Below are 25,504 nucleotides of genomic sequence, written 5' to 3'. Positions count from 1 at the left end.
TTATTTTTTGTCAGATATAATAATATAAACATATTGAGTCTTAGCTGCAAAAGTGGTTGAGGTAGCAAACTTCAGAGCAGACATTCAGAAATTTGATACTTTTGTAAGATTTAAAAAATATTTAGACATTATAGAGACACCTCTACCCCGATATAACGTGACCCGATATAACACGAATTCGGATATAACGTGGTAAAGAAGCGCTCCGGGGGGGCGGGGCTGCGCACTCCGGTGGATCAAAGCAAGTTTTATATAACGCGGTTTCACATATAATGCAGTAAGATTTTTTGGCTCCTGAGGACAGCGTTATATCGGGGTAGAGGTGTATTTATAAAATGAATTGCTTTAATTGTTTTCAAAAATACCTTGAGCAGTTCAGATAAATCAAAACATGCATGAGTGCAGATATGTATGTGGTATATTGAAATATTTGTGTTAGTTTTCTCTGTGCTTCTCCTTGTCCTTTCATGTGGTGTGTGTGAGATTTCAAAGTAAAAATGCCTTTTGAAATCAAGGCTCTGATCCTGCAATCCTTTATGCATGTGCTTAACTTTACTATTGCCATTGACTTAAGTGGCACTGCTTGTGGTACTGAAGTTAAGCATGTGTGTAAAGGATTGCAGGATCAGGGCCTAAGACCATATAAAGGAGAAATGCAGAGCTTACAAATACAGCTGTCTGTCATTTGATTGTAAGTGATAGACTTGATGTTTAAATTGAAGTATATCATTTGGCTGGTTCTGAATTTAAGATAAGTTTTGTTTTGTTTTTTTGAAAATTTGTAATACTGACAATGAATTTTGGCAGTAGCAAGCTTGCTTATTATTGTCTGCATAAAGCATAAGAGTGAGAAGAGTATTTTTGAAATTCAAATTGTGACACACAGCAGTAAATCATGTCATGGAAAGTTATTCAAAAATTCTCAACACATTTTATCATTGTATTCCTTAGTAAGCCTTACAAGTAAAGTTGTAATTGGAATATTGAACACTGTACTGGTATATGTTGTCAAATGTACTTTGAACTTTTGCTGTTCTAGGAGTAAAAGATAGCTTAAGCCCAGATTTCAGACATATGATTGGTTTGTATATTTGGGCATGTGTATAATTTTTAAGAGTCTGCACTTCTGAGGATTGTAAGCTTTCCTAATTAATGCTAAAGGGCACACATTTCTGTGCGATGCTGGCAGTAACACAGATATTTTTGTTGTAGAAATAGAGTACTTGAATGTTCCATCTATTTAAATTGTTAGAGAGGAACAATTCCTTGTGCTGTTACTAGAAAATTGAGGATTTTAATGCAGCAATCAGATGTAGAAAACAAGCATTCCTAGCATATACTGTACTGGTTTAAATAAATATGTGACTTCGTGTAATGTCTAATTGCAAATGATACAAAATATAAATGTTCAAAATAGTAAATCTAATTATTTGGAGCAACGATAGCAGCAAGGAAAATAATGGAGCAAGGAAATTAATTAAAAAGCAAGTTGAAATAATTGCCTTTTTATTATATTATAGACAGAAATATACCGGTAGGTCTTCACATCGGAACCATTATTAAGATTTCCTTACTAAACAGGCAAAATCAATAAACATTACAATAGCTTTAAACAGAGGGCTTGTCTACACTGGGTCTTTTTAGTATGTGTATAGCTATGCTACTGTAACTGCACCGATGTAGCGTATGTACACTTGGGTTTTACACCAATACAGTAGCATCTGCACAAAACAAATCCTAGTGTAAACACCCAATATACGGTACTCAATATAAGGATGGCTGAATTGTTGTTCACAGTTAATGCTAATATTGAGTTCAAGTATGAAAATTGATGTGATCCTTGGCTTGTCCTTAAACAGTTCGTTTGTATTTTTATAAACTGTACACCATTTATATATTGGTAATTTCTACACTGTGTTTTTCACAGTTTTTAAACTACATGTGTAATGCACACTGAACAAGAGTGCTGGAAAATGTACTTCAGGGTTGTTTTTGCTACTTCAAAACTTCAACAAAATAGTGGTTTTTTTAGGACTATGCCTAGTTAAATGTTCAATACTTATAAATTCTCTAGATTTATTGCAAAACAATACTTCTTCAGCAAACATAATCGTTAAAGTAGTTAGCAAAAGTATTTTAAGTATTGGTTGTTCAAAAAGCATTAAATGCTGCCTGCATGCATTCTTTTACAGTTATTCATGAGGAAATAAAATGACTTTAATTAGAAGGAATCTGTTAATTATACTGTACAGACTTGATGCATGGCTACAGTAGAAATAAAGACTTGTTTTGCAAATCTGTGTGTTCATCTTGATCTTAGGTAGAGGGTACTTCACATTTACTTATTAAAATGCTGGACCCTGAATTTTACGTTTAATGTGAACTTTACATTAATGTAAAGTGCTGACATCCAAGTTAGAATAAATGTAATGAACAATCAACTTTGTAGTACTATGTAATTTATATGTCTGGTGTTATTCAGAAGAACTGCAATCTGTATTTAATTCAGTGAAAAACTCAAAACCTTCAGATTGTATGTAAATAAAGGCACAAGCAAAACTTAAGTGTCATGAATCTAAATTACATAATTAGTTTTTTTTTTTTTTCATTTTTATTGTACTTTGATAACAGGAATGCTCAAAAATGTTAACATTTTTAGAACATTGCTTTTTGGCTCAATAAACTTTTAAAAGTAACTTATTCCTAAGTACATTTTAACAAAGTGAAACCAGTCTTAAGTGACTGTTGTCTCTTTTTTGTTGTTTACAAAACATAATGTGAAGAAATCTACACTGACCATTGAAGTACTGATAAAATTGGTTGCTTAATGGAGTTTCTGATAAGTGGAGCAGAATTGTATTTGATTTAGGGCAGTACCTTTAAGACTAGAGATTGCCTATAAAACTGATCTGGGGTACAGGTTTCATTCTAATTGTACTACCAAAGCACTTTCATTTCTGAAGTAGTGTGTTAAGACATTGAAACACACAGAGCAACTTTACAACTTGATCAGTTTACATTTCAATTTCAGTGTTAGTCCTTCATTGTTTTACAAATGCCAACAATGTGGGTGAGATTTTAAAGAAGATATAAATGTCAAATGGAAATAGTATCTCAAACGTTTCTATACAAGTGCTATTAACATTAAACTCTGTTTGGGAGACTGAACCATTTTTTCTCAAGTACTTTCTATAGACTTGGACGCTAGACAGTTTTTTGGCAGCTTGAAATTACATCTCACTTAGGGCCTGATCCTGTGATGTGGTGGTCTTTCATTGGGAGCTGAGACCCTTTATCGGCTCTCAGAAGACACCTGACACCTTGCAGGATCTAGACCATAGTCAAGAATATCATGTGTGTCATGAGATATATTAACTTTAATATTGCACGTCTGCTACATGCTCATTATCGATAGGAGTGTCAGATTGACTGCTTCCCCACATTCTGTTTTGTTATGTGCATATTCTTGGAATGTGGAACAAGTACCAACGTGCTTGTACTATCATTTCCATTGCTATGTCAAAAGATATTTTTGTTTCTTTACTATGTGCACACGTTGTCTTTTGATGGATTGAAATTAAGTTCATTATAGCACAACATGTCTTTTGTCCTGTGGGACTAGATTTAGTGTGGATGGGACATGACAGCATATGTGTCTGTGTTTTATCAAAACTGGAAGAACGTTCTAAGCATCTCTTTTTCCTCTTTTAATAACAGATTTAATTGAAAATATTTACATATCCTCCACAAGCGGGAGAGAACTTAAAATTCTTATGGCCAGTGAAGTCCCTGAGCATAATCCACAGCTTGACAGCATCACAGTTTCTAAGAAACGTAACTGGCTACATCAGAGTACTCCAAAGGCCCCTAATCTGGAAGAAGAAAATATCTGTAAGAAAATGCAAGGAAATACTATCCATGTACCCAAATCGTCCAGTCCATTACCTGGACCTAAACTGCCACCAGTTCCTCCCAAATCACCTATAGGACAGGAATGTCCTGCAAGAACCTCTAGTTTTGTAACTGCTGTTCACCATTCTACAAACCCTTCAGTTTTGAGAAACTGTACTTTAGACTTCAGTGAGGATAATGATGCAGATGATGAAGGAGAAATATGGTACAACCCTATCCCTGAAGATGATGAGCCTGACTTCCCCAGAGTCCATTGTTTTACTGGGAAAAACTCTGTTAATTTGGACTCCCATACCACCAGTTTCAAGATGTTGCCTGGGAGTGACTTGATTAAAGTAATGGGGCACAATAAAGGCCTTCCATACTTCTCAGAATCTGCAGGAGACAATCAAATGGCTCAGGCCTGTGAAATTAATCAAGCAGATTCCATACATTCCACAGAGTATGTGCAGCTGCACAAGCAGAGTTTTGTGTGCAAGACTCAGAGTGCGACAGCAATAGAAGAGAGCCCTGCATTTAAATATTGTTCAGCAGGTAAGAAGGATATGGAATATATAGATGTTACACTCCTGTCTTTATTTTTATAGGAAAGTTAAACATTTGGTTTTTTTTTTTCTCTTCATTGTAAATATTTCTATAAAATTGATGGAAAGTTGATTATAAAATATGTAAGCCATAATTTTCAAAGTTGGGTACATAAAGTTAGGCACTTAATAAATGGCCTAACTTTCACAGGTGTTGAACACCCACAGCTCATGTTCATTTGAATAGGAAATTCGAGTGCTCAGCCCCTTGCGAAATCAGGCCATTTATCTATATTCCTAAATATGAGTTTAGGTGCCTAACTTTAGATAATCAAGTTTGAAAATTATGGTAATTATCTACAGTATTGTTTTTTGGAGCCTTTAAAACACATTTCTGCTCTGAACAGTGACCGTAAGACCGGGGTTCCACATTTTGTATGTATTGATGACTTCTGGATCAAATTTGCTCATCTCAGATATAAAAGATGTCCTTTTTTAACCCTGGTTACCAGCCCTTTGAATGGAGCCTGGAATCTGAAATCTAAACTGGTTCATTATGGCTCACACCTTGCCAACCAATAAAAAGTTTACAGAGTGAGCTTGGTTAACATTTCTGTTGATGATGCACAAACACAACATATTTTGTTTTCTATGTCTTAGCCAATTCTAACCCAAGGTAGAACTTTAACTCTAGCTCTGTAACTACTTAATTTCCTCAGAAGTCTCTTGTATGGGATTTTTATCAAAGGCTTTCTGAACAGCCATATACATGATATCAACCCCGTCTCCTTTATCTGCTATCTTGTTGACTCCCTCAAAAACTTCTAATAGACGGGAGAAGAACGGTTTTCTTTTAAAGAAATTGTGCTGGCTTGTCCCTATTTATCATGTTCATCAATGGTTATGTCTACGCTGTGATAAAAGACCTGCGGCTATCCTGGGTTAGCAGGCTCAGGCTGCGGGGCTAAAAAATTGCAGTGTAGATATTCAGGCTTGGGCTGGAGCCTGGGCCCAGGGACACTTCCCCCCGCCCCCCAATTCTCCTCCTCCTCCCCCCCCCCCCCAAGCAGAGTCCCTGTCGAGGCTCCAGCCTGAGCCTGAATATCTACATGGCAATTTTTTAGCCCCACACTGAGCCCCCAAGCCCGAGTCAGCTGACCTAGGCCAGCTGCAGATCTTTTCTTGCAGTGTAGACATACCTTAAGCATTTTATACTCCAGTTTTAATTATTGTTTCAACTGAATAGATAAATTCAGTATTATATTGAGGTTGGTGTCCACCCCTAAAAAGGGATAACTTCTCATTGACAAGGTCAAGCAACTTGCTGACCTTGACTTGTAGTATCATATTGAGTGAGAGAGAGATGTGATCTGAGCACAGGAATGGGAGACAAGATACTCCTGAGTTCCAATTCCAGATTTGGTTCTGATGAACTTTGTCCCCTTGGACAAGTCACTTAATTTGTCATCCTCAGTTTCCCTGTATAAAATGGGCATATTAATGTCCATGTTGTGAAGATTAATTACTGTTTTTTGGTAAAAACTTTGCAAATAAAAAGTCTGCGTACTAAGTTATTTTGCCCAAGTGCCTAAGTCACTGTTGAAAATGGGATTTAGGAGACAAAGTCACCTAGGGTATATCTACGCTGCTTTAAAAAAAAAAAAAAAAAGGCTGTGTCAGCAAGACTCAGAGCCCTGGTCTACAAGCTGGGGCTTGTGCTATAGCACTACAAATAGCAGTGTAGACATTCCCTGGAGCTGGAGCTCGGGCTCTGAAACTCATCCTGTTGCCCCTTAGGTCACATACAGATTTTACCCTCTATAACCAGCCATTTGTGCCATGATGTACTGTCACATCTAGGAACCTACATTTTGTGCTTTTGTTTGGAAATATAGTGGAGGTAGGAGTGTGTGTGTGTGTATGTGTGTGTTTAAGCTGCAAAATATATGTGAGGGTCTAGAATATTCAAGTTAAAATATTTTCTTTGTAGTCTGTATTAAATAACTGGTACTATTACATTTGGTTGCAAAATGTGACAGAATAAGCAGACCAGTGCAGGGAAGCCAAGTGTGCGCTTGCCCTACAAACTGTGTTTGACCCATTTAAGAGATTAATCTCTCAATACATATGTGATTCTCAGGAACATTAATAGGGGTCACTTGCTCCTTTTGAAGAACTAAACCCTTGTATGTATTAGGCAAAACTGGCTACAGTTTTTCATGTTGGAGAATCAAAGTTGTATCCCTTCAGATTAATTTGAGCTTTGAATGTATGTCTATAATGAAGTCTGGTAAAATTGATTATGGATTTCTCCTGTGAAGTTTACTCTGTATTGAGTTAATTAAACTATTTTAAAGCAGCTCTCTTTTTGTGTGCATTGAATAGTGATCACATTGACTGGATTAATTGATGATGAAGTGGGTGCCTGCTGTTAAGTAATTGGCTTTATTGTGGAGGAGTAGTTAGTGCTTCTTTTAATCCAGTTAAGGTGTCTACAGTTATTTTCAGTCAAATTTAAAATGACAGCTCATCCAGACAAAATTACCACATGAAGGGCAGCACGTCCGATTTAACTTTATTTGTATTAGGGCAGAGTCTGAATTACACGAGCAATTGCTATGCAGTAGATCAATGTCTATATCTTCATTGACGAGAGTTACTGCTTGATGTATTTGAGTCTAATGCCCCATGACTGTTTAGCAAGTCTGCTTTTACCAGCAAGGAAGATGTCTGAGCAAAGGGTACTACTATAGGTTAAATACAAAAACAATGCTTTTTATCTGTTTTCCTAATAACATCATTGGTTTTTAGTGGGGTGTTTTTTTATGGTTAGGGTTTTCTTTTTATTAATGAGATATTGTTTTTATGACTGTTTTTCAGCAGAGATACCAATTGTTTTTGATTACTTTGTTTTAATTTCTTGAAAACGCTACAATGGTTTTGAAAACTATTCTTTAGTAAAACATAAACATTGGGATTTAATTACTTCTCAGCAGTCCTTCCAAACAGTGTACTGAATGGGCTTTTTCTTTAAATACTGTACCAGTGTCTTTGGGCCTAATCCTGTAGATTCTTGTTTGCTTTTAGTTCTCGCTCATACAAGTAGTTCCAGAATTAGTAGGATTACTCACTTATGTACTACTCATGTAAATAAGGATTTGCAAGTTAATTTCCTTGGTGCATAGTCCTGGCCATGCTTAATATTTTAACAGTTACTGAGATATAGAATTAGATATAAGTAAATCCAAATATTTAGTATTTTCCACAAAGCAAAATTGCAAATTTAAAATTCTTATAAAAGTACTTTTAATTCTTTATGATAAAGTAATCCATTCTAAAAGTAACCTAGATTTTAAATTAGAAGTGTGAGTTGATGCTTTGGAATCTGTAGGAAAAAAGTTTTAGTGGATGCAAATAAAGTGTGCTTTTTTTACATGCATTTAAGGAGAAGTAGATATGATGTACAAACTGAAAAGTCCTTTTTTTCTAAACATTAGTATGTACAAAATTCAAAATATAGAATTGTATAAAAATGAACCCAAACTGTACAGCTTATTCAGTGCTGAATAACCTGCAAAATGTTGAAAAATGACACCTCTTTATAATGGTTTGCATCACAGAATTGTAAAATGTCACTTTGGAAGATTTAGGCACAATTTTTGGTGGTGGTTTTTAATGTACTAGTATAATTGAAGCTGTGGTGTTGGGTCTTGGTCTAAAAGAAATTAGAATAGCTACCTGTAAATGATGTTTCTTACTTGTAATGAGGGCCACAGATCCATGACATAGGATCTCTGTCTATGCAGCTTTGGAGGCAGGCCAAACCTGTCTGTCATTGGAGTCACATCTATCCTGCCACCTTTGAGAAACTGCCTTATTTTTGTCTGCTGCTTCAGCGCCTCCTTGCTGCGGGGCAGTTTAAAAAATGGCTTTAAATCTCCAGGCTGTCACCATCTGCCTTTGTTGGCAGAGGAGATTCCCTTTCTCCCCATAGTCCATCCCTTCTCTTCACCCAAGCAGAGTGCAGCATGGCAGAGAAGGCTCAGAAGAGAGGGAAAGCCAGACACTGTGTCTAGTGCACCTCACTGCTGATTGAGTGCCTGCAGGGAGATCTGTGCCTGTTCTGTGGAGACTCAGGCCCCTCTCAAGCGGGTCTGTGCTCACATTGGGCCACTATAGAGATTCCTCTTATCCCTCCCTCCATTATTTCTTATCCAGTCCTCAGTAATTTTTCCATGACGACTGAGCAGATTCAAAGCAGGCTTTTCAAGAGGTAAAGTAGTCAGGACAGTTACTGCCATAGATGCAAGCCTGGAGGGATAAAACTATCACACGGGATCAAGGACTGTTCAAGGATCTAGTCCAAACAAGAGAGCAAGCACAGTATAAGCTGGCAAGAGCTCAGGGCAATCTGATATGATCTCGAGGCTCTGCTCCCATGTCTGGGCTCTTCTCTTGTGCTGATCATGACAGGCAAAATGTCTTATTTCAACAGAAAAGGACTGCTTTCTACGGTCCCTCAGAGAGAAGCTCACCTCCTGATGACTTGGGCAAAGGAGAGCCTGCAGTCAATTCTCTCCCTTTATGTCCAAGGGAAGATTGAAAGTTACAGCCAACTGGCTCAGCAGGCCAAAATTAGACAATCCCAAGTGGGAACTACACCGAGAGGTGTTCCATCAACTGATTAAAGAATTTGGTCTCCCAGCAAGGGCTCTGTTTGCCTCCCACCTGAATCACAAGGTTTATGTCTTTTCTTGCTGGCAGCATCACAAAGCTAAGGTAACAGATGTCTTGTCAGAAAGATTGGCAAAACAGACTCTTACGTGCCTTTCCTCTCCTTCGCCAGAACGCTACAGAAGATCAGGCGAGAAGCTGAAGCACTGGTAATTTTGGTATTCCCATTCTGGTCAAGGAGGCGTCAGTTCTCTGACCTACTTGACAGAATACAAAGACCTCCCATCTGCTATCCATCCAGAAAGGATATGATGGGAGGGATAGCTCAGTGGTTTGAGCTTTGGCCTACTAAACCCAGGGTTGTGAGTTCAATCCTTGAGGGGGCCATTTAGGGATCTGGGGCAAAAAACTGTCTGGGGATTAGTCCTGCTTTGAGCAGGGGGTTGGACTAGATGACCTTCTGAGGTCCCTTCCAACCCTGATATTCTATGATACTACCAGGGTCAGTCATGCATCAGAATCCAGACAGTCTGAGCCTAGCTGCCTGGTTCTTGAACAGACCCTCTTAAGCCAACAAGGTTAGTCAGAGAGCTAATAGCCACACTTGTAGATTCCAGTAATAAATCTACTAACTCAGCGTATTCTAGGGCCTGGTTGAGGTTTACCATTGGTACCAGAACAAGGGTCTCACCCACACATCTGCAGATTCTTGAACTTCTTCAAGATGGACTCAGGCTAGGTCATGCAGTTCAAACATTCAGAGGCCAGGTGGCCTCTTGTCTAGCATCCTTAGTGAGGCAGACAAGTAATAGATTTTATCTTATCCAGATGTCCAGCATAGTGTGGGTGTGGTGAGATTTTGTTTGTTTTTTTGTTTGTTTGTTTATTTTGGAGCCACATCTTTTCTTCCTCCTCCTGAAGTACAGAGAGTTCTTTTGTGGGCTCTTACCTGGTTCTTAGTGCCATTACAGGTCATCATTTTGAATCAATTGTGAAAGTGTCTTAATTACTTTCTAACATGGCCTTTTTGATAGCCATCATGTTAGTTTGCAAACTGTCTGAGTTGGGACCTTTTTTCCTGGAACCTCATTGCTGCACCTTTTATAAAGAACGTGGTAATAAGAATCAACCCTGTTTTAATGTTGGAGATTAACCCCAGATTCCATAGAGCATAGGAAATTATCTTTCCATCCTTCTGTCCAGCTCCAATACCTTCCACAGAGAAACTGTGGCATACTTTGGATGTCTGCAGAGCTCTCAAAGTCTATGTTCATTGTATAGCTTAGGTCAGAAGGACAAATGCTTTTTATGTTTTACTATCCAGTGTCAAAGGGTAAGAAAGCTTCAAAATCTTCCATTTCCAAGTGGCTAAGATATTGTATGTCAGAAGCATAAAAGTGTGTATATATAATGTAATTAATAAGGGCCCTACCAAATTCATGGCTGTAAAAAATTTGATCTCCCCCATGAAATCTGGCTATTGTAGGAGAGACCAGATTTCACAGAGTTGGGCAGCCGGAAAGCGGCAACTGCTGGCCGGAGCCCAGCACTGAAGGCAGCGCCGCTGCTGGAAGCAGCACAGAAGTGAATGCGGCATGGTATGGTATTGCTACCCTTACTACTTCTGCACTGCTCCTGGCGGTGGCGCTGCCTTCAGAGCTCGGTGCCTGGCCAGCAGCTGCCCAGCTCTGAAGGCGGCAGCACAGAAGTAAGGGTGGTAATACCATGACCCGCCTCCCACAGTAGGCTTGTGACCCTCCCACCACGACCCTGTTGGGGTTGGAAACCCCACAGTTACAATACCATGAAACTTCAGATTTAAATATCTGAAACTGAAATTTATGATTTTTAAAATTCTATGACCGTGAAATTAACCAAAATGGACTGTGAATTTAGTAGGGCCCTAAATATAATATATATAAATTTTTTTTAAAAAGGTTACTCCCAACTTCTAATAGCAGAGCTTTTTCCTCAGAGCTGTGGCAGCTTCATGGGCAGAAAGACCTCCTACAAGCAAAAGAGGAAAGCAGCCACCTGGTCATCTGTTCACACCTTCTCCAAATTCTACAAGCTGAACATGCTATCGTTGTCTGATGCTGCCTTCAGTACATGGGTGCTCTTCACTGTAGTATCCCAGTAACTATTAAGAAAGGGTTACCCCCTTTTCCATCTGTATATGACTGTATATAGTCCCCACACACACAGTGGACACTGCTATGAAAATTCCAATGTCATGGATCTGTGGACCTCATTATGAATAAGAATAGGAAAATGTATCCCTTATCTGAAAATCTCCTTTTTTGGAGCAATGACGTCCACAGATCCATCCCTCCTTTGGCTGTTAATTGGGGAAAGAGATGGGATTATTAATTGGCACTCAGCTTCTTATACATTGAATATCTTGTTCTGCAGGAGGATTGTCGTGTTTAGTCTTAATGCTTAATTTTCCTTACCATGCATTTTGTTAGTTTGCCTAGGGCTATGGAACTGGCAGAGGGGGAGCCTCACCTAGCCTGCCACTGATTTGGTAGGTTTTGGTCTGCCTCCAAGGCTGCATACAGTGGAGACCCAATGTCATGTGGGCTAAATTCCTCTAAGTAATTAAATTTTCAGGTAAGGCACAGATACATTTTCCTATTCTCCATCTCTGTTATAACAGTATGGTGAAACTTCTGGGTCAGTCACTGATTGACTTTGGCAACATCTTCACTGCTTTAAAAAAAAAGGGGGGGGGGAGTTATGTGTTTATACCAAGATAGCTGACTCAATGTAAAATCCTTGTGGGTAGTGACTGTAATACCAGGATAGCCTGGGATGCTGTAGAGAGGTCCTAGTGCTCTTTATTGATAGGACACCATCAATCTTGATGTGTTAAGCTTCACTCTATCCCCACAGCTCCCTGATAATTAAGGTAGTTGAACTCTGCAGAGGAAATGGGATTGTAACTGTCATCTTTTACTTGGGTGGTGCTAGAACAAAAGGAGAAGCCAAGTCAAGCAGAACAGAGGAAGTTGGACTTCAAGATCAGACGGGACCATCATGATCATCTAGTCTGATCTCCTGCACATTGCTGGCCACAGAACCTCACCCACCCATTCCTGTAGTAGACCCCTAACCTCTAGCTGAGTTACTGAAGTCCTCAAATGATGGTTTAAAGACTTCAAGTTACAGAGAATTCACCATATACACTAGTTTAAACCTGTAAGTGACTTGTGAAGAAAGTGTTACACCTCCTTCCAATAATTTACAGATGGAAGAGGGCTTCCTATCTCTTCTGTGTACTTGAAGCAGGTTTGTCAGAGCTTCTGAAGGTTGAGGGCCTAGTCATATGTGTATGTGAGGCATCAGTTGACAGCTCAGCCTTACAGGCAGAAAAGGCAAATAGACCCAGCAGCTTGAGTTGAAGTAGCGATGTTGTCCCTCTTTCTTGGTTTGTGATTTGTGCTAAATAACTCTTTTTATGACCTGGCTGTCACAAAGGAGTAGGAACTGCTTTTCCATCTTACACTGTGAAAGGAACAACAAGAACTGGGTCTGTCCGGAGACAGGGCGGGGTCAAAAGGGCATGCTTATAACTTATGTGAGGAAAGTGACTGATCCAGATGTTCCAGACTGGTGTATCAGAGCTGGAGAAGCATTAACATATGAAAAATTGGCAGCAAACTCATCCTAGTTCTGTAGATTTCGAACGTTCACGTTTGGCTAGTGAGCTAAACTGCTATTATACATCTGTTTCTTCCTCTAGTGAAATATTACTTAAGCTGTATGGTGCTCAGCAAAAAATCATTATTGTAATGGAAGAGCAGGCAGTTCAGCCGGTTTACTTGCATTATGTGCCTCTGGAGGCTCTAGTCACCACCTCTTTAATTATGGACTACTTAAAATAATTCACTCTTAGTCTATTGGGACAGCGGGTGGCTAGGATTGCTGAGTGGAGGGGTTTATCACAGCCTAGTTGCTATCAGAACACCAAGTCTCCTCTCTTTCAGGAAAGGTTTTTAACTCCTAATAAAAGCAGCAGGGGGAGATTTTTAAACCTGTAACAACCTCTCTACTCCCACACTTTGGGTCATCAGCAGGAATTGAGCCCAGAACTTTTAGCTAGATCTGATCGAAAAATGGTAGTTGTCATGGGGGAAAAAAAATTTTAGTCCATAGGTTTAAAGAAGGAATAATTTTCGATTTATTTGAATTATTTGCAAACATTTAACGCTTACTTCCTTTTTTTAAAAAAATGGGATTTTTTCCCCCCTTCTGTCTCCTTTTCATTTTGCCAAAGTAGGCGGAAATTATAAGTTCCTTATTTCTTAACCAATGTTGTTCAAATTTGGGGAAGTGCACATTCTTCATTAGAGACTGCTTATAATTCTACTTTTTTACATCGAAACAGGTTTGGAGCTCTCTGAGCACAAAAAGACTTAATGGGCCAAATCTTCAGCTTGTGTAAATCAGTGTAGTCCTATTGACTTCAGTGGAGCTATGCCACTTACAAGAGGAGAGGATCTGGCCAACATTTTTGTGTGTCTTATGACTTAAAAGAATATTGTGTGGGTTTTTTTGGATATCTTACACCAGAATTGCTTTTGTATGTGGATGGTTTTGTTTTGATTTGCTTATAAACATTCCAAAGTTCATCAGTAGGCTGAAAAAAAGCATGAGAAATCCAGATGTAAAGGAAAATTTGTTAGAAGCCACTGAAAAAAGCTGTCTTTTTTTTTTTTTTTTTTTTTTTTTCTAAAGAATGGTATGGTTTTAACTGTAGTGTTTGTACCACAAAGCTTTATATGAACTTAAACAGATGTTTTTCAGAATTATATGCATCATACCTACTAAGATAAGTATTCCTGGAAAACTATAGGAAAAGGTTATACTGAACAGCAGTTTTAGTTCAGTAGTAGTTTCAGGTTTCATTGGCGTTGGATGTTTGTTTTAAAATTGTAACAGACTAGTGGCCAGTTATCCATTCACCTTAACTCATTACTTATAAAAAATTACAATTTTTTCTGGTAAATTTTAAAGCAAATGTTAAACCTTTAAAACGTCTGAAAATGGAGGAAAAACTTGCATGTAAGTCAGGACAATCAAATATTATGCCTTTAAAATAATACAACTTGTTGGCAATCAGTCTGACAGAGATTTATATAGAAAGACAAGGTGTCTGAGGTAATATCTTTTATTGGACCAACTTCTGTTGGTGAAAGAGAGAAGCTTTCAAGCTTCCAGAATCTGAAGAAGAGCTCTCTTCTCCAGGTTAAAGTGAGCTAACTTATTCCCTTAGGGCACAGTTGTGTAGATGTAATTTCATTAGGACTAACCTGCAGGACTGATGGACACTGATTCTGAATAAAAAGCTGAGATGAAAAGTAGCAATTCCCATGGGCTACTTGCCTCTTTTCAGTTATGAAATAGGCTTTATAACTTCGTTCAATCGCATTATTGCACAAACCTAAACATTTGCTTTGTTAATCAGAGTCAATAAATAACTCATTGAGGTAATCACGTACAATGCCAAGTCATTTTTGTTCAATATAGTGTCCTTCCAGGAAAACTTGCAACCAGTCTAATATAAAACTATAAATCTCTGAATTGAGTTGTTCTGCAAAAAACATCTTTTTCTCTCTCTCATGCTTATAAAGCCAACAAATAAAAGTGTATAAAGCTGATTTATGTAGAAAACATAAGTAATGGCTTTCAATTTCATCATTTTAACTTGACTTTTTGCAAAAGTTCAAACTTACTGAAAAAGTCTGGTGTGTCGGCAGTAAATTACAAAGCATTTTGTTTTTTTCATGGTGATGCCTTGGTAGTCATTTAAACAGCAGGTGCCTTGTAGATATCATTTCCTCCTGCCATCCTTCCTGCAGAATATTTTTTAAGTGTAACAGACATGATCATAAGATTCTGATTGGGTGGTAGTAGGAAATTAGGATTGAGTTTACCTAACAACATTCTATGATTTGTCATACTATAGGTAACCAGAAGCAGTTTATTTCCTTAAGCAATATTATATGAAAGCCATATAGAGTGATCTGTATTGCAGAGTAAAAAGTTGTTAGATTTAGACTGTAGTAAGGTTACATTTTGCAGATTGTTAAAAGCTGTTTAGTATACTGTTTTGAAAATCACGTGCATACCTTAGCAACTTTCTGGCTTTACTGGAAAAACATGTGGCTTAATACTCATTGAAATACCGGCCTGTATAATAGTTGACTGTTAAAGTTTCACTCAGCCACATATTTCATTTTAACTGCTCAGTGCTGAATACAGCAGAAGTTGGACACATAAAAGTCAGAATGTTAGATTGACTCTTCAGTTCTAATGAAACGGAGAGAAGCTTAATATGTTGGCTTGCTTTTCTAAGCCTGTGCCAGAGACTTCTGACAGGAAGGGAAGATTAATGTTAGCAGGCTAAAGCATGGTACTGCTTACTATAGAATGCTTCAGGCCAGCCCACCAGTGGGACTGTGCTGTGATTTGCAGTACAAGGAAAGGCTTTGTCCAGTTTTATCAAATGCCACATTTCTTACTAGCTCCTTGCCAGAAAAACACAGCAGGCATGCTAGAAAAAGTTCTTTCCCTGTAAGGAAACTATTTCAATGGGACACAACAACTGAGGAAGCAAGAAAATTCAAGAAAATTCTGCTGGAAAACAGATCTTATGCACTATTTTTCAGAACTGGAATTTTTTTTACTATCAGGAACCTTTTTGAACAAAAAAAATGGTATCTGTAAAAATTATCAGAATGATACTCAAATTAGTCCCCAAAAGTTAGATTTTTGTAACTTCTGCAAAAACAAATTAAAAATAAGGTTTTAGTAAAATAGTGAACCTAGCCTATATGATTTCACTGTTCAAGCTGAGTGAAATGCATAAAATAAACTAACCTTGTAAATGGTGAAAAGTAAATCGGGTTAGCAGAGGGGAATTGTGAAGATCAATTAATGACTGTACAGTCATTTGGTTATGTGAAGTGCTATGAATTAAAGCTAAAAGCATTTTAAAAATCTAATGGTAGTAACAAAGGTGCAGACATTTTATTAAATATGACAGTGTGACTTACTGAGTATCCTTTGTAAGCAACGCTTGCTGATTTGCAGATTCTCCCAGTCCTGTATTAGCAAAGGATTGTAATTTATGCTTGAAGTTTTGTCAATGGTTATGACCAAATATGCCAACTAGAGAAGTAAGTATATTAAAGAGATTCAGTATGCACAGAAGCTATGTAACATCTAATCTTATATGGATCATCATGCATTTTATTACCAAGATTGATAGTTAAAACTTTCCTGTTTTTGTAGTTGTAGAAAATAGAAGTTTAGGTATTTTTTTTTTTTTAGTATTCTGACCTCTTCCTGTTGTGGTGGGGTGGGAGGAAGGTGCACTTTGTACAGTCTTTCTGGTTGCCCATAGCTAGTGATCTTTTGTGAAGTGGTCTTAAATTCTCAGTGGCGACAGCTATGTTATCCAAACTGCAAAATGAATATGGTAGTAGCTGCTACCAAGGAGGAACATAAATATTACAAGGGAGAAAAAGATGACTCAAAATGAAGAGACTGTCGATAAGCACTATGATCTCATTCCTGCTGATCAGCTTGGAATTACTGGGCCCAGTTCCCCTCTCATGTGTACCCTAATTTTACTCTGATGTAACTCTGTAGTTTCAGTGGGAATACTCCTGATTGACACTGGTGAAAATGAGAAGAAAATCCGATCTACTGTCTTTGAGACTGGTATTCCCTTCAACGTCCTGATTTCTGTCATAGGGTGAAGAGCATGTGTGCACTCAGCACAGAAAATTACAGGACACCTTTCTGGTGTATGCCTGCTAGCGTTCCTCATCAGCCTCCTCCCACTGTTAATATGATGGAAGGCTTTTATTCTTCAGCAAAGTGTCAGTTGGTGTGACTTGTTTAAGCCTTGGGAAACTAGCTATTTCACAGGTGAAGGTCACCTGGGAACTGCCTAACTTCCAAGCCTGTTTTGGGGGCATTGTGCCAAGAAAGAGGAAAGTGTTTTTGGCAGCTAAGAGGCAGGGCAACTTGGGACTCTTGGGAGGAATGAAACCTGAGAGGCTGTAAAAATAGTAAACCCAATAATAATGGGGGATTTCAATTATCCCCATATTGACTGGATACATGTCACCTCAGAATGGGATGCAGAGTTAAAGTTTCTTGACACCATAAATGACTGCATCTTGGCGCAGTTAGTCCTGGAACCCACAAGAGGAAGCACAATTCTTGATTTTTAGTTCTAAATGGAGCATAGGATCTTGTCCAAGAGGTGAATATAGCTGAGCCACTAGGTAATAGCAACAATAATTTAATTAAATTTAACATCCCTGGGGCGGGGGAGGGGGAGACACATACAAAAGAAGCCCACCAAAGTAGTATTTAACTTCAGAAAGGGGAACTACACAAAAATGAGGAAGCTAGTTAAACAGAAATTAAAAGGTACAGTCTCAAAAGTGAAATGCCTGCAAGCTACATAGAAACTTTTTAAAAATACCCTAATAGAGGCTCAAATTAAATGTATATCCCATATTAAAAAACATAGAGGACCAAAAAAGTGCCATCATGGCTAAACAACAAAGTAAAAGAAGCGAATCGAGGCAAAAAGGCAGGCATCCTTTAAAAATTGGAAGTTAAATCCTACTGAGGAAAATAGAAAGGAGCATAAACTCTTGCAAGTCAAATGCAAAAGTATAATTAGGCAGTCCAAAAAAGAATTTGAAGCGCAACTAGCCAAAGACTCAAAAACTAACAGCAAAAAATGTTTAAGTGCATTAGAAGCAGGAAGTCTGCTAAACAATCAGTGAGGCCACTGGATGATCGAGGTGGTAAAGAAGTACTCAAAGAAGACAAGGCCATTGTAGAGAAACTAAATGAATTCTTTGTATCAGTCTCCACTGCAGAGGATGAGCCATTCTTTTCAGGTGACAAATCTGAAGAACTGTCCCAGATTGAGGTGTCATTAGAGGAGGTTTTGGAACAAATTGATAAATTAAACTGTAATAAGTCACCAGGACCAGATGGTATTCTCCCAAGATTTCTGAAGGAACTCAAATATGAAATTGTAGAACTACTAACTGTGGAATGTAACTTATCATTTAAATCAGCTTCTGTACCGGATGACTGGAGGATAGCTAATGTGATAGCAATTTTTTTAAAAAGCTCCAGAGGTGCTCCTGGCAATTTCAGGCCAGTAAGCCTAATTTCAGTACCAGGCAAATTGGTTGAAACTGTAGTAAAAAACAGAATTATCAGACATATAGGTAAACATCATTTTCTGGGGAAGAGTCAACATGGCTTTTGTAAAGGGAAATCATGTCTCACCAATCTTCGAATTCTTTGAGGGTGTCAACTAACATGTGGACAAGAGTGACCCAGTGGATATAGTGTACTAGGACTTCCAGACAGCCTTTGACATGGTCCCTCACCCAAGGCTTTTAACTAAAGTAAGCAGTCATGGGATAAGAGGGAAGGTCCTCTCCTGGATCAGTAACTGGTTAACAGATAGGAAACAAAGGGTAGAAATAAATGGTCAATTATAGAGAGAGGTAAATAGTGGTGTCCCCCAGGGGTTGGTACTGGGATGAGTGCTGTTCAACATATTCATAAAGGATCTGGAAAAGGGAGTAAACATTGAGGTGGCAAAATTTGCAGATGATACAAATTTACTCCAGATAGTTAAGTCCAAAGCTGACTGTCAAGAGTTACAAAGGGATCTCACTAAATTGGGTGACTAGGCAACAAAATGGCAGATGAAATTCAGTGTTGATAAATGCTAAGTAATGCACACTGAAAAACATAATCCCAAGTATACATACAAAATGATGGTCTAAATTAGCTGTTACCACTCAAGAAAGAGATCTTGGAGTCATTGTGCATAGTTCTCTGAAAACATAAACTTAATGTGCAGCAGCAGTCAAAAAAGCTAACAATGTTGGGAACCATTAGGGAAGGGAGAGATATGACAGAAAATATCATAATGCCTCTATATAAATCCATGGTATGCCCACATGTTGAATACCGAGTGCAGATCTGGTTGCCCAATCTGGATAAAGATATTGGAATTGGAAAAGGTACAGAGAAGGGCAACAAAAATGATTTGGAGTATGGAACAGCTTCTGTAGGAGGAAAGATTAAAAAGACTGGGACTTTTCAGCTTGGATAATGGATGACTAAGAGAGGATATGATAGAGGTCTATAAAATCTTGACTGGTGTGGAGAAAGTGAATAAGGAAATATGATTTATGCCTTCACATAACACAAGAACTAGGGGTCACCCAATTAAATTAATATGCAGCAGGTTTAAAACAAACAAAAAAGGAAGTACTTCTTTACACAATGCACAGTCAATCTGTGGATCTCTTTGCCAGGGATTGTTGTGAAGGCCAAAACTATAACAGGGTTCAAAAAAGAACTAGATAAGTTCATGGAGGATAGGTCCATCAATGGCTTTAGCCCAGATGTTCCGGGATGCAACACCATGGTCTCAGAGTCCCTAGCCTCTCTTTGCCAGATGTTGGGAGTGGATGACGGGATGGATCACTCGATCACCTTTTCTCTTAATTCCCTCTGGGGCACCTGGCACTGGCCATTGTTGGAAGACAGGATACTGGGCTAAATGGACCATTGGTCTGACCCAGTATGGCTGTTCATATGTGCATTCAATCTCCTCCTTGTCATTGCAGAGTGAGGGGGACAGAGTAGCTGCCAAGAGAAAGGTGTACTTAAGGCCATTTGCCTGTAGTGGAATAGTTTTCTGATACTCACTGAGAGGGAGGGGGAGACAATGGAACAGGGTTCTCAGCTGCAGTGATAGAGGCAGGGCTCTTATGAGAAGAAGAAGAAAGATGTGTGCACTGAGGAGGATTCCTCTGTAGTACTTCATTGCAGAGCACTGCAGGCTTTATGCTCTCCTGAGTAATCTAAGGGAAGTGGCAGTACTCAAAGGAAAGAGTATCTGTAGTGTTCCACAGTCTTCCCATCTAAACTCATGGCTACCTGGCATCTGTACCCTGTTGAAGCAGTCAAGTCAGCTTGTGTGAGGACACATTGTACAAACAGATGGAGTACTACACAGGTATGTGGGATGAGTGAATTGTTTATATGTTGTTTGCACCAATTCTGTTTTGTTAGGCAAAGCCTCAATAGAATGGGAAGAATCAAGCTTCTGACTGTCCTCTGCCAACTTTTGGCTGAAAAAGTCAGCAAAGTGCAGAAATACTTACGTTTGTTTAAGTGATGCACAATATTTGTCTAAGTAGATCCCATATTTATTGAATATTGACAAACTAACTTCTTCCATAGTTCAAATTTTTTTGTTGCTGCTAACTGCTGTTAATGGGCAACTTTAAAAATGCATTCCTATTTTGTTTTTGTTTTTTTTCTTTTAAAGGATCTGGAATCGTACCTGCAAACAAGGCTGAGGCAGGAGCGACAGAAATTTCTCCTCCAAGTCCTAATCCTTTGAAAAAAGGAGGATCAATTAATTGGCCTTTCCCTGATAAAATAAAATCTCCTAGAACTGTGAGAAAACTTTCAATGAAAATGAAAAAATTGCCAGAACTCAGCAGGAAGCTGAGCATCAAAGGAACCTCAAGCTCTAATAGTTCAGATAATCCTTCTTCCTTGCTGAAAGGTGACTGTCAGGATACAAGCCATGCCACATCTTTACCATCTTCTGGAAACGCAACAGCAGCTGCTAGCAGGAATGTTATAAGTCGCTACCATCTTGACAGTAGTGTATCGTCACAACACGGCTACAAAAAGAAAAGCAGTGGGAGTTCCAAATCCTCCAGTAAAGGTGGTTATCTCAGTGATGGAGACTCTCCTGAACTTATAGCAAAATCGGGTAAACACGGTTCTGTAAGCAGGTTTGGGAAAGGAAAAGAGACCCTTCCAAGTAACAACAATAAAACTGAAATAGACATTGATGCTTTTAGACATTACAGCTTTTCTGATCAACCCAAATGTTCCCAATACATATCCGGACTCATGAGTGTTCACTTCTATGGTGCTGAAGATTTGAAACCGCCGCGGATGGACTCAAAAGATGTCTTTTGTGCAATTCAGGTAGATTCAGTAAACAAAGCAAGAACAGCCTTGCTTACATGCAGGACGACTTTTTTAGATATGGACCACACTTTCAACATAGAAATTGAAAATGCCCAGCACTTAAAACTAGTGGTCTTCAGCTGGGAGCCTACCCCACGGAAAAATCGTGTTTGCTGTCACGGAACAGTGGTTCTCCCCACTCTTTTTCGAGTGACAAAGACGCATCAGCTGGCTGTCAAACTGGAGCCCAGAGGGCTTATTTATGTCAAACTGACTCTCATAGAACAGTGGGAGAATTCTCTTGATGGTCTAGTTGCAGATCGAGAGCCAGTGATATTTGGAGTAGATGCTCGAAAAGTTGTTGAGAAGGAAAATGTGGGCTTGATGGTACCGCTTCTTATGCAGAAATGTATTGTGGAGATTGAAAAGAGAGGCTGCCAGGTACTGTAAACTCTTTAAAAAATTCTCCTATATCATGTGGCTGAATTTCCTTTTGCACTGTTATGTTTAGAATTTGAGCAGCGAGCAAGGCAATACAGTAAGTATGTTTCCCACAGTGTGTCTTTTTTTTTCTTTGCTTCTCCTCTTATTTGGTCTCATCACTTTATTGCTGTCAGTGTGTAAATTTCTCCCCTTGCTCATTGTAACGTGGTGAGGAACAGTAAGGCTGGCTGAACCCAGCATTTTCAGCTGCTTCAGACCCAGTGGTGTGTTAGGACAATGGGAACATAAATAAAACTGTAGATTATGGCACTTGGAGTAACTCCTCAGTTAAGGCAGCGTTGGGGTTAGGACTCACCACTTCCTGACTTCCAACCAGTGGCTCATTCCACAAGACCATTTCTGCTGCATACATGTTGAAAAGATATAAAATTCCCAAACACCCACAATTCAGGCATTGTGCCATCTAAAATAAAGTTATTTGCTATCATCCTGGCAAAACTTCAGTTTAGCAAATGCATTCACAAGCCAAAATGTGAAGGATTGACTCTGATTTGTCCCTTAGCCTTTCCTTTATTTATGCTGCTATACATAACACGTCTGCCTTTAAGCACAAGCTACTGCTTGGGAAGCCCCCAAACAGACTAAAAACTTCTCAGGCCAAGTCTGATCTACCCCTCTGGCAGTTGGACAAAAAGGAGACAGAACTCTCATTGTCTTCCTCCACACACACACACCCTTCCTTTTTCTTTCTTTCCCACTTCTCTCTTCCTTCCTTCATGGGGGGACCCCAAAATTGTAAGATAAACTTTGAAATCTAGTAGTGTCATGCAGTGTCTTTTGTTCATCTTGTATAGTTTATGGTTGATAAGTCTAGTGGTTGTAAAATGTGTTAAAAGGATCATGATATCTTCATCTTCCAGTAACACTTCCAATTGTAGATGCTGAAAAAAATTCAAAAGTAAGGAAGGTGCACAGTTCTCATGGCAGACTTCTCCTCTGGCCAATTTAATTGAAGTTAGCAGAACAACTTTCACATAGTGCTCCATAACATGTGTGAGGCCTGGGAGCCTCTGACACACACTTTCATTCAAGGTGTGCGCTTCTGTTTGATGAACCCTGCAATTCAGAAGTAGCCACACCCCCTGGTTTGTTACATTTTAAAAATTGTGCCATTTTTGGTGAATGGTTCTGGGCCAAATGGTTTCACCACTCCCATTTTTGACTTTGATCATGCGACTCCGATTTTACCACAGCACTTGCTTGTTAGCATCTAGTCATGCAGATGATATCGGGCAATCAAGACATTACTGATCATTGAACAATTGGGATCTGAATTGTCTTCAGGTGCCTGGTGCTTCTAAGCATGAAATGTAATTTTTCAACCTGTACAAACAAGACTGAGAACATTAAATGTACAGTGCATGTTAATTTCACATTTGACTATCTATACATGAAACTTCTTGGATTTCTTACTGAACTACACAGAATGTAAGTTTGTGTTTCTGCTAATGTCACTGGTGTCTGGATGATTTAACAAGCTGTGATAGTAAAACCTTATGGCTAATAGTTGAGTGTTTGTCTAATATCTGCATATACATTGCTAATTTCTGCTTTCAGTTATATGGATGTAACATCCATTGCCTTAATTTCTTAACTCTTCATGTACATCAGTGAGCCTTGGATCCAGGTAACTTATTTGACCATTAGCATATGGTCAAACAAATGCCCCTTTTTATAAGCCATCATATATAATATAGGACTCCTGGGTTCTAGTCTCTGCTCTGCTCATGACTCAGTCTGTAGCCTTAGACCAGTGTTTCCCAAACTTGGGATGCCGCTTGCGTAGGGAAAGCTCCTGGCAGGCCGGGCCAGTTTGTTTACCTGCCCCGTCCGCCGGTTCGGCCGATCGCAGCTCCCAGTGGCCGCGGTTCGCCGCTCCAGGCCAATGGGAGCTGCTGGAAGCGGCAGCCAGTACGTCCCTCGGCCCACACCGCTTCCAGCAGCTCCCATTGGCCTGGAGCAGCGAACCACGGCCAGTGGGAGCCATGATCGGCCGAAGCAGGTAAACAAGTCAGTTTACCAGTCAGTAAAATAGGGATCAAAATAACTCTCTCACTCTTAGAGGTGGTTTTAGGTTTAGTTCTTTAACGTTTGAGAAGTGTATGGAGAATGGGTGTTACCAAAATACAAAGTTGTTATTAAAATGATAAATATATCAAGTTAGAGCGTGTAGAAGTATATGCGCCAAATACTCTTCGATGCATGACAATTGTGTCTAGATACCGTTCCCATGTACCTGAATGTGTTAGATAACTTTAGGAAATATAACCTCCTGCTTTGTATAAAAGTGTTCATGTAACTTGAAACAACGTATATGTTGGCATAATATCTTAACTCTTCTCAAATTTGTTTCTTGGTTACCTGATGCTAGAGTACATTTGTTGCCTCTTGATACCCCAGTGGATATGATATCAAATATAATTAAATATTGGTAATGATCTAGTTAACTGCTGTGAAAGCAAGTGTGTCAATACTAAATTACTCACTTAACAAAATAAAATCGAAATAATTTCTTTGTAAATTGATTTACAGCATATCCTTGTTTCTTAATGTGCATAATCTGCGGCCATGTTTCACAGGTACGAAGCTTGTTTACTGAAGGGCCTATTAATCATCAATAGACTAATATCTGTAGATTTACCTTACAAAGTCCAAGACCAATTTTCTAATCCAAATGATTTTCTGTTTACACTCAAAGGAGTTAACGTGTTAGGAATTAAACAGTTACGCCAGCACAACAGTGGTGAGCGGAACAAGCAGAGTAGCAAGAGGGTTGCAGTTTCACCTGCACAGCTTTGCATTATTCATTGAGATTCACCCCCTCATCAGTGGTTATAAAGAGTAAATGAATTAGAGTTCTAGTTTGTGTATCCCAACAGAAGAAAATGAGTGTGGAAGTTGTTTTTTTAAAGAAGCCACTAGAAAGTGAGCAGCAAAGAGCACTTAGATTAATGTAAAGACTTGATATTTTTTTTCCATTTTGTATTACAGTTTATTGTTCTAGTTCTCCTTTACAAATTATTATAAAAAATCATTGAAGTTGATTAGGACATTGTTCCCATTCCTTGTCAATAAAAAGGGTTTGTGTGTGGGTGTGTAACAATGAATAGTCTTTTGGGGAGGGAGTTGTTTGCTTTACACTAATATTTAACACTAAGTCCTGCAACTTTTTATCAGAGTTTATTAAAACATTTATTCTTAAACAGAACATTGCTAGCATCTGCTATGGGTACATGGAAACCTTTTTGTGCTCTTCCTGAGTGACTCAATGGTAAACCAATAGCTTAATAAAAATCACTTTCTGTCAAAGACATAATGGTTCAATATGTGTAGCTGTGGATATTAGCTGCATCCATAGAAACAAACTGATAAGAGATTGAGTTTCAGTATTGTAGAGAACATTATTATTTGTTTACTATTATAACCCAGACTGAGGACATTGTACAGTATTGATAACATGTTGCTGTTTGACGTTAAAAGATTTTGCCATATGCTTTTGTTTTTTACTTAAGTAAGTTTTTGGGTGTGAGCATTTTTTCCTCCTTAACAGAAGACATTGTAAAACATCTCATTCTTTTCATGCCAGTTATCTGAGTAGCACTACTCAGTGCTCTGTAATGGGTAATATGTCACAGTGTGGCCATGATTTTACTTCTAGGTTGTAGGCCTGTACCGATTATGTGGTTCAGCAGCAGTCAAGAAAGAGCTTCGAGAGGCGTTTGAGAGGGATAGCAAGGCTGTTACTCTCTGTGAAAACCAATACCCAGATATTAATGTGATAACAGGTAATGCACTTACTTTTGTTTTTAATATATAACCATGAGAAATCT

General features: G+C 38.7%; 1 protein-coding gene across 1 annotated transcript in view; it reads left to right on the top strand.

Moving 5' to 3' along the window:
- Window positions 1-25,504, top strand: part of SYDE2 (synapse defective Rho GTPase homolog 2) — a 46,917-nt gene that overhangs the window by 3,690 nt on the left and 17,723 nt on the right. The window contains exons 2-4 of the mRNA XM_065410072.1: window positions 3,718-4,446; window positions 20,512-21,611; window positions 25,333-25,459. Of these exons, the coding sequence (XP_065266144.1) occupies window positions 3,718-4,446; window positions 20,512-21,611; window positions 25,333-25,459 (1,956 nt within the window). The remainder of the gene's footprint in view (window positions 1-3,717; window positions 4,447-20,511; window positions 21,612-25,332; window positions 25,460-25,504) is intronic.

This window comes from Emys orbicularis, chromosome 8, assembly GCF_028017835.1.
Source record: "Emys orbicularis isolate rEmyOrb1 chromosome 8, rEmyOrb1.hap1, whole genome shotgun sequence".
In the NCBI taxonomy this organism is placed as follows: Eukaryota; Metazoa; Chordata; order Testudines; family Emydidae; genus Emys; species Emys orbicularis.
The sequence above is the reverse complement of the archived record's forward strand: the minus strand, read 5'-3'. Positions and strand labels throughout refer to the sequence as shown.